The sequence below is a fragment of the Orycteropus afer genome, unplaced genomic scaffold, assembly GCF_000298275.1.
Source record: "Orycteropus afer afer isolate SDZICR_OR568_19922 unplaced genomic scaffold, OryAfe1.0 scaffold00041, whole genome shotgun sequence".
Classification (NCBI taxonomy): domain Eukaryota; kingdom Metazoa; phylum Chordata; class Mammalia; order Tubulidentata; family Orycteropodidae; genus Orycteropus; species Orycteropus afer.
The window spans coordinates 374,226-384,816 of record NW_006921628.1 but is presented as its reverse complement, the minus strand read 5'-3'; the positions used below and the strand labels follow the sequence as shown (position 1 = coordinate 384,816).

The following is a 10,591-nucleotide window of genomic DNA, read 5'->3' as shown; positions in this document are numbered from 1 at the left end:
AGGGACCCCTCCTTGGGTTTCTGAGGTGGTATCACCACGAAGTAGATTGCCCAACCTTCCTTCCGAGGAGTGGCTGGTGGGTTTGAAGCGCCAGACTTCTGGTTAGCAGTCAAGTGCCTTAGGCACTACACCACCAGAGCTCCCTTCAAAGTGGGTATTTGGGCCAAATTCTTCTAACAGCATTTTTATAACACTGATTTTTTCGATTCTTGCTGGCAACATTTCTAGGTGTGGATGAACCAGAACAACACAGGCCACTATGTTTGATTTTAATGTTCTCCTTTAGCTAAAAACTACCAGTGTTTTCTCCCATAACAGGATTTAGGGAGAAGGCCAGCTTCTCTGCATTTTCTGGCTTATTGAGTTTCATGCCAGATATCTGACATTATTTAGATGCTGTTTTTGTTATTTAAAATAGGAGAGCAGCATGCCAGAATTTTTCCCACAAGTCAGCAGAAAAATTTATATCCTTGCTCGATGGATGTTAAATAGCAAAGAACTTCACTGCTATCTACTATGAAAGTGTTATTACATTTATTTATTTTTATTTATTCTTTTATTTATTTAAACAGGATGCAAAGATCATTTGACTTTAACCATTTGCACGGCTGGCCTATTTGTGGAGATCTGAGGCCTTGCAAGATGAATCCTCTTACATCTGGGGCTTAGGCTTCCTTTCATAGCATGTTACTGGAAAGGGGAGTAATAATGAGAGAATTTCAAACCAGTCTTTGCCCAAAGATTAATAGCAGCATCACCAGTCTTAAAGAACTCCTGCCAACTTCTGGCTGCAATCACTGGTTTAAAAAAAAAAAAATAGAGAGAGAGAGAGAAGCCATATTCCCTCAAAAGACGGTGTTCTCTTCCACTTCCTCCCATTTTTCAAATAAGCATTTCCCCAAAATAAAAAGGACTTACCCTACTATTACTATAACAAAATCCAATAAATTCCATCCATTCCTAACATAAGCATTAGGATGTAGCAATAATCCGTATGCTATAATCTTCAAAAATGTCTCGACTGTAAAAATAATCAGGAAGGCATATTCTACTTTCTCCTGTGAAAAGAAACAAGGAAAAGAAAGGGGGGAAAACAGGGATTAGTATCAAAATTTCATAAATCTAAGTGTTTTTCTCCAAGCAAAGTTTCATTATGAGAAATAGGACAATTACACTGTACCTGGGTCAGGAAGGCATTTCAATTCTAACACTGAATTTTCTCATAAGCAAATAAATGTAAAACACTTTTCATTCCAGGCTGCATGATTGCATTTTGCCACCTGCCCTGATGTGCGTGCAATGAGTCTGCCTAGGACATAACGGGCATGTTTGTTATTTGCACACATTTGCAAAACGCAGCATGTTTTTCTCCTGAGATTGCCAAATCAGGCTCAGAAAAGCACAAGGGTGCAACACAGATTCCACCCGCAGTTCTGAACAGAATGTCCTTTGGAAGAAATGAAGATGCATCTGTTTGACCCTCTCTTCCTGTTGGGTTTACCTCTGACTTCTAAATCAGAATCAGCTCTATCACTGAGTAGCAAGGTGACCTTAGGCAACTAAGTCCCTTCTCTCCTCTGGACATACATTTCTTCATCTGCACAGGCAGAGGGGTGAATCCAGGATGGCAAACATATTGCCTACTTTCTGCCACGGGGCCTATCCCCATTCACACTACTGACGGGTCACCATGCACTTTCCCAAGAGCCTCAGAATCCTTCTTGGCCAACATTCTCAGCAGCCATCACCATCTGAATGCCTCAAACCACTGAGGTGCCACTTCTCCCTCAAGGCTAGATATGTCTTAGAACCTTTCCAATTCCACTCACATGACTCCACGAGCTTTGGAAAACATCTACACGAGGGCTAAAAATTTCTTTCGAGTCTTTCATAAAGGTTTAAAAGTTTCAGTTTGTAACGGTTAGAAAAGCTTATACAGTTTCAGTTTCAATAGAAAAATGGACTGACTGGGATGTATATAGTTAATTTTACAAGTGGCATTCCTTGGCAAGAAGGTACTTAAATAATAACTAAGTGGAAAATCATCAGGAATTAAAACTCTTCGATATGGGCCATAAAGTTCTCAACTAATGTTAATTCTACTCTGTAGACCTGGGTAAAGTTACCAATACCTTAAAGAAGTGGAAGATGTAGAATTCACTTATTAAGATGCCTGGTACAAGAGGTCAAAGAAATTTGGCTCTGAAAGTACTTAGTAAGCACCCCTCTGCATGACAAGACACTATAGCAGGTGCCAGGATTAAAACAAAGTTCCTACTATGGAATCTGTCCTTGAAAAGTTTAGTCTAGAGGGCGGGGGAGTGTTGTGAACATTCACACAGAATGTTCTGAGAATCACAAAGAGGTAACGGACAGAGAGCATCATTAGCCCTCTGTTAAAACCAAAGGGTTAGTCCACTTATCCTACTGCACTTCCTTTTCATAAGTGATTGCAAAAAAAAGGGGGGGACAGCAGCAGGGATTTTTCTATGTTAAATGTGACTATGTAAAATGCAAATTTGTGACTTTTGTTTTTTTTAGGGAAACTTGAGTTTCTGAAGAGAAACGTTTTTGAAATATGCCCTTCTAGGATGGTTTCCACAGGCCTGACCCTTGCAAAACTGCCACCTGGCATTTGCTTCCAGTAGCTCTGTAGTTGAATGGTGTTCCCTCAAAATTCATGTCACTTAGAACCTCAGAATTATTTGGAAATGGGGTCTTTGCAGACATAATTAAAATAAAGATTGTGATCAGATCATGCTGGACTGAAATGGACCCTAAATGAATGAAAGTGTCCTGAAAAGAGACAGTAAAGAGCACAGAGAAGAAAATGATATAAAGATGAAGGCAGAGACTGAAATGATATGTCTATAAGCTAAGGAATGCCAAGAACTGTCAACAACCCCCAGAAGCTAGGAGAGAGGTATACAATAGACTTTTCTTCAAATCCTCCAGAAGGAACCAATCCTGATGATACCTGATGCAAGAGGTCAAATAAATTTCAGATTTCTGGCCTCCTGCCATGTGAGAGAATAACCTTCTCTTGTTTTAAGCATCCACTTTATGGCAATTGGTTATGGCAGACCTAGGAAACTAATATAAGCTCTAGTACTATTTACATTTAAATATCAATTTTGCCCAAGCCACTCCTGGATTCTAGCCCTCTGTAAGGAGTCTCAGGCTGAACTTCCTTTTGTCTTAGCACTCTAGCCTTCTCATCAGGGAAGCTATCCAGCCATTTCTGTCTATCCCAGCCTCCACTTCCATTTCAACTTCCCACTGGTTATGCCCAAAAAGCCAGGCCATGAATTCCTACTCACCTGATCCAAAGGCTACTGTTATTCCTGTCATTTCTAAACCTGCCTTCCAGAGCTCCCTTTGATCCTCTGAAAACCCTCATAGCCATCTAATAAACTTTTTTTGATGTGCATTAGCCAGCGTCAGTCTGTTAAATTTCAAAAACTATTCTATCTCCAATCTTTGTACTCATGCTTCCTCCAGACGGTCAAACAAATCTTGGTCCCAGCTTGGTTCATATCCCCTGCATCCCACTCCCTTTGCTCGGGTGCAGAAATAGAAATGTTCCTTGACCATAAACAATCCCTTAGACCAGTCACACACCTCCAGGCTGGGGTGAGCAGCCATGTTAAATGCTCCCAGAGCTGCATGTTTACCCCCTTTTATACTATACAACAGACACAAGAATTCCTCTGTTTAACATCTGTATTTCCTGTAAGTTTCACAAGAACTGGGGCCTATCTTCCAGCTCACTGCCATATCCCCACATAAAGTCCTCCCATAGAGTAGGCACACAATACATTTCTGTTAATGAATAAACATACATTCACATCACTGTGGGCAGTCTGTGAAGATGAAGGACCAACAACTTCGATAGTGGACAGGGACTAGAGAGATCCAGGAAGACTTCACTGAAGCAGTGATATTAACTCTTGAAAGTTAAAAGAAAAGTAAAAATCCCTGAAATTAAACCCTGACCATCAGTATGTTTTTGAGACTCAGAGTTCTAAAGGAACAAGATAAGCTAAAAACAGGACATTCACTTTACAATTCCTCTTCCCTTTTTATCCTTTCTACTTTATTTACCAGGCCAGACTGGAAAAAAGAAAAAAAAAAAAAAAAAAGGCTTTTGTTACCATCAATATTCATAGCAGTTACATCCCTACGTCAAGACAGCACTATACTTCAGAGCAGAAAAACAAGGCAGAGAACAGAGAGTACACCTACTAAACACAGCTTGTTTTTCCTCTTTGGCTTTTATTTATAAGTAATTTGCTATAATAATACAAGAACCATTAGTACAGTTGAATTGTTTAGGGTTCTTTTATCCACTTCCCTCTTACCTTTCTCTCCCTTTCTTTTTTAAGAATTTGGTTTCTCTTCCCAAAATCTTTGATGGAATTGATTATAAGACAAAACATAACCTTGTTTTAGTGTGATTTTTTATTATAGTGATTTACTCGTAATGGAAACTGAACACTCATAGCCTGGTTAGCACAACAGGCTACAGTTTGCCTAGAAACCAGTGCTGTCCCAATGCTACCATCAAAAAGGGCTTCTAAGAAATTAGTATCCTCCACATTAAGCAAATGTACTATAAAAAAAAAAAAAAAAAAATTACAAAACAACATAATCAGGGGAACGAAAAGTAATGATTTGCTTTACAAAAGGATTGTTTACTTGAGGCAAGAATGTTTGAATTAGTAATCTGAAGAATAACCCAATAAGAAAATCATACTCCTAACTGGGTGAGGTGGGAATGTGTACCCAGCAGAAGTCACACAAAGAAGACATGGAAGTCTGCAATCGAGACGGACTACAGCACAGAGGAAGATGCCACAGCAAGGATGAAGGTATGGCTGGAGGAGAGGCAAGTAAGAACTGTCAAGAACTGGATGTGAAATGATTAGTCCCTTCTGTATGAGGCTTGTGCAGGGTCTACACATTAAAAATTCCATCCCAGACACAACTTAGACATAAATAGGTTGAAAGTGAAAGAATAGAAAAATATATTCCATGAAAGTGAAAACCAAAAAAGAAAGCTGAGGTGCTAATCTTCAAAGTAGACTTTAAAACAAAATCTGTTATGTTAGAAGAGAAAAAGATAGATAATATATAGTGATGAAAGGGTAAGTTCATCAAGAAGAGTTAACAATCATAAACACAAATGCACCCAACATCACAGCACTGAAATACATAAAGCAAACATTGACTGAATTGAAGGAAGAAACAGACAGTACTACAGTAATAGCTGGAGACTTCAATAAATCATCTTCCATACTGGACATCCAGAAAGAAGATCAACAATGAAGCAGAAGACTTGAATAACACTGTAAACCAACTAGACTTAACAGACAAATATAGAAAACTCCACTCCAAAACACACCACAAAGTACAATACACATTGTACTCCAATGCACATAGATCATTCTCCAGGATAGACTATATATTAGGTCACAAAGCAAGTCTCAATACATTTACAAAGACTGAAATCATATAAAGTATTTTCTCTGACCACAACAGAGTGAAGCTAGAAATAATGACAGAAAACAAAAACTGGAAAATACACAAATAGGTGGAATTAAACAACACACTACTAAACTACCAATGGGTCAAGGAAGAAATAAAAACAAATAACGTATTTCTTAGAGTCAAATGAAAATGAAAGCACAACAAACTAAAACTTAGTTAAGGCAGTACTCAGAGGGAAACTAAAGCAATACATGCCTCCACAAAAAAAAAAAAAAAAGACATCTCAAATCAATAGCCTAACTCAACAATTTCAGGAACTAGAAAGAGAAAGTAAACTAAGTCTAAATCAAAGAAAAGAAATAACAAAGGTGAGCACATAAATAAATAAAATTAAAAATAGAAAAAAACAATAGAAAGATTCAACAAAATCAGAACATGGTTGTTTGAAAAGATCAATAAAATTGACAAAACTTTAGTTATATTGACAAAGACAAAAAAGATAAAATATACACATAACCAAAATAAGAAATGAAAGAGGACACATTACAGCTAAGCCGACAGAAAATAAAGAGAATTATAGTATTACAGACAACTATATGGAAAAAAAAAAAAAAAACAACTGGATAACCTTAGATGAAATTGGACAAATTCTTAGAAGCACACAACCTACCCAAACCGACTCAAAAGGAAATAGAAAGTCTCAGCAGACCTGTAACAAGTAAAGAGCTTGTATCAGTATTCAAAAACTTCCTGACACAAACAACAACAACAAAATTTCTGGACCAGATAACTTTACTGGGAAATTCTATCAAACATTTAGAGAATTGACACCAATGCTATTTAAACTCTGCCAAGAGATAGAGAAGGAATACCCTTTAATTTATCCTATGAGGCAAACATAACACAGATAACAAAATCAGACAGATACCACTGAAAAATACAGGCAAATATCCCTTAAGAACATAGATGCAAAAATCTTGAACAAAATACAAGTGAATAGGATCTAAAAGTATATTAAAAGACTCATACACCATGACTAAGTGGGATTTATCCCAGGAATGCAGGAATAATTCAACATTAGAAAATCAATGAAATACACCACATCAACAGAATAATGGAAGAGAACCACATGATCAACAATATAGATGCTGAAAAAGCATTTAATAATATCCAAGATCTTTTCTTAATGAAAATTCAAAAGAAGACCATAATACACGGGAAATTCCTCAATATGATTCAGGGCAAATGTGAAAAGCCAACAGCCAACATTATGTTTATCGGAGAAAGACTGAAACCAAGAACAAGACAAGGGTACCTGCTCTCATCACTTCTACTCAATATTGTATTTGAAGTCCTAGTCAGGGCAATAAGACAAGAAAAAGAAATAAAAGGTATCCATACTGGGAGCTCTGGTAGCATAGTGGCTAAGACACTTGCCTGCTAACCAGAGGGCTGGCGGTTCAAACCCACCAGCCACTCCTCGGAAGGAAGGTTGGGCAATCCTACTTCCGTAGTGATACTGCCTCGGAAACCCAAGGAGGGATCGCTATGAGTCAGGTTTGACTCGACGGCACATAACAACAACAACAACATACTGGAAAAGAGAAAGTAAACTTATCTCTATTCATGGAAGACAGGATCCTATATACAAAAGAGACCACAAGAAAACTTCTAGAGCTTATAGAAGAATTTAGCAAAGTTGCAGGATACAAGGTCGGGAAAAAAAAAAAAAAAACAAAAAAAAACCCAAAACAGTTGTGTTTCTATACACCGGCATTGAGAAATCTCAAAGAGAAATTAGGGAAACAATTTCACTTACAATACCATCAGGAGAATAAAATACCCAGGAATAAATTTAACCAGGGATTGGATAAGACTTATACAATGAAAAATTATAAAACATTTCTGAAAGAGATGAAAGAAGATTTAAATAAATGGAAAGATTCCATGTTCAAGGATTGGAAGATTAATATCATTACAATGTCAATGCTACCCAAAGTGATCTATAGATTAAACACAATTACAATCAAAATCCCCAGAGCTTTCTTTACAGAAATGGAAAAACCAATCCTCAATTTTATATGGAATGTCAAGAGACCACAAATAGCTAAAGCAAGGTTGAAAAGAAGAAAAAAGGAGGAAGATTCACAATTCCTGATTTTAAAACATGTTATACAGCTACAGTAATCAAAACAGCCTGGCACTGATATAATAACAGACACACACCAATGGAATAGAACTGAGAGTTCAGAAATAATCTCGCATGTCTATTGTCAACAGATATTTGAAAAGGGTGCTAAATCTATTTGATTGGGAAAAAAAGAGTCTTTTTATTTTCCCTTTGCTGGGAAAATTGGATTTCCACATGCAGAAAAATTAAAACAAGCTCCGTGCCTCATATCAGACACAAAAACAATTTCAAAATGGATTAAGGAGCTAAATGTGAAAACTAAAATCATGAAATTGTTAGAAGAACAAGCAAGGGCAATGCTGTTGGGCCTTTTAACAATGGATCATCTAATATATTAACAAAAGCAGAAATACCAAAAGACAGAACAAAGGGACCTCATAAAAAATTAAAACTTTTGTTCATCAAGCTTTACCAGAAAAGTAAAAAGATAAGCTACTGAAGGGGAGACTATCTTCAGAAACTATATCTCCCATAAGAATCTAATTACAAAAATACACATAAAATTTTGACAACAACAAAAAGACAAATACCCAATCATAAAATGGGCAAAGGACTTGAATAGAATTTCACCAAAGAGGACATTCAAATGGCCACCAGACACATGAAAAGATGCTCAGTGTCATTAGTCACCAGAGAGATGCAAATCAAAATCACAATCAGGTATCACTTCACTTCCACTAGGCTAGCTAATATTTAAAAAAAAAAAAAAAAAAAGTAAATAACAAATAGTGGTGACGGTGTGGAAAAATTGAAACACTTATCCATTTTTGGTGGGAATACAAAATGGTACAGCCATTCTGGAAAATAGTGTGGAGGTCAGTCAGAACACTAAAAATATATCTACCATATGACCCATATACCCACTCCTAGGCATATACTCAAAGATATTTGAAAACAGAAAACAGAGACGTAAAGAGATATTATACTTGTACACTAATGTTCATTGCAGCATGATCCACAATAACCAAAAGGTGGAAACAACCTAAATGCCCATCCATGGATGAATGGATAAACAAAATATGGTACATACACAATGGAATACTACTCAGCCTGTAGGAGAAATGAAGTATTGATACATACTACAGTACAGATGGAGCTTAAAGACTTTATGATGAGTGAAATAATCACAAAAGGACAAATATTGTATGACCTCACTTATATAAAAAGAACAGGCTGATGATATATAAAGACCCATGTTTATTAGGGGTTACCAGGGCTAGAAGTGGGGAAGGGAAAAGGGATTATTATTTATGCCAAACAAGGGCCATGTGCTTATGCCACTCACCCACCTGCAGGGACTGTTTCCCTGGCAGGAGATCCTGGGTTGGCAGGGCCAGTCAAACCTCCCCTTTTAAATAACCGAAAAGTAAAACAGAGTATTTATCTTTCTAAGTTTCCTTAAACCCTTTGTGAACAAGGTAGAAATAGATAAATGGTCAAACTGCTCAGACAATAGCTGATCTTAACATCTCACCTGTTCCTCCCTTTCAATCCCAACCTACAGCCCCCTGCTTAAAGTCTTCATCCATCCCATTCTTCTCCAGCTTCCTCTTCCAACCTCTCCACTTCTCTTCTGCAAGAGCTCTCTATTCACGTAATGGGCCAATCTGCTACTTCCCACACATGCCAGATGCCTCCCCACCTCCATGCCTTTGCCCAGCTAGAGGGCTTGCTCCCATGTATGTAAACATCCCTCTTCATACAAAGTAAGCATACAACTCTGAAACGGGCTAGAAACAAGCCAAGCACAGCTGAGTGGGAAGAATACGGAGCTTGAAGGCCTAATATCTGTTTTCTGCTAGACCCAGCTCAGCTTCTACTTCATTCTGTGACCCTGGGCCACAGCAGAGCTTTTCCATATCCTGTTCCCTCTTTCCAGAATAGTCTCTCCTTCTCTCTCTTTCATCAGGCTAAGTCCACTTGTCCTTCAAGGCCCAACTTAAATGACATTTTCTCGACAAAACCTTTGCTGACTTCCTACACAAAATTAGGAATCACTGTTAAATGCTGTCAAAGTCTCTTATACTTCTTCACAGCCTTTATTCACAGTGGAATTTAAAATTTTTGATTACCTATTTAATATGAGAGGAGCTCTGGTAGCATAGTGGCTAAAGCACTTGACTGCTAACCAGAAGGCTGGTGGTTCAAACCCACCAGCCACTCCTCGGAAGGAAGGTTGGGCAATCCTACTTCCGTAGTGATACTGCCTCGGAAACCCAAGGAGGGGTCGCTATGAGTCGGGGCCGACTCGACAGCACGTAACAACAACAACATTTAATATGAGTATGCCCCAATAAATGAGCATTTCTGTAAGATCAGAGATCATTTCTATGCTATTGTATTACCAAAGCCTGTCACAAAAAAAGAGATGCTCAATATTTATACATGAGTAAGTAAATGCACAATGCACAAAATTATAGTTTTTGACCAAACTATATCATATGTCTCTTCTCGCTAAGAAGTTCCATGTAATACAAGGGCACACTTGGCTTTGCTCTGGTTCCAGGAAAACTTCCATGATTGAATGTCAGGGAAAAGTCTCCCAATGTAGCCATCCTGCTCTGTAACTATGGCATTCCCAAATCAAGAAGGTGGGGCAGGGGTTATTCTCATCAGAGAGAGGGCCACAGACAGAGGCAAACTGTTCAAGGAGGTAAGAGGTTCACAGTGCCTAGAGTATAAGCATGAGGGATGGGTGGGAAGAGAGATGGGTGAGGCTGAAGGGGCAGATTACAGAGAGAACAGGAAGGGCTTCAGTGCCACACTGCAGGTTTCTGTGTCCATTTTTCATCTGTGAAATGAACAGAGTGACCCAGATGATCTTCCAGCTGTAAAACCCCAGTTCTCAATGACCTGCTGAGCAAAGTCCAAACACACACTTAATGGTGTGGTTCTGTGAGGTCCCCAAGA

At 38.1% G+C, this 10,591-nt stretch overlaps 1 protein-coding gene across 1 annotated transcript in view; it reads right to left on the bottom strand.

The window, feature by feature from the left end:
• The window catches only part of CACNA1D (calcium voltage-gated channel subunit alpha1 D), a 515,670-nt gene that overhangs the window by 214,943 nt on the left and 290,136 nt on the right, over nt 1–10,591 (bottom strand). The window contains exon 4 of the mRNA XM_007937239.2: nt 919–1,058. Within this exon, the coding sequence (XP_007935430.1) occupies nt 919–1,058 (140 nt within the window). The remainder of the gene's footprint in view (nt 1–918; nt 1,059–10,591) is intronic.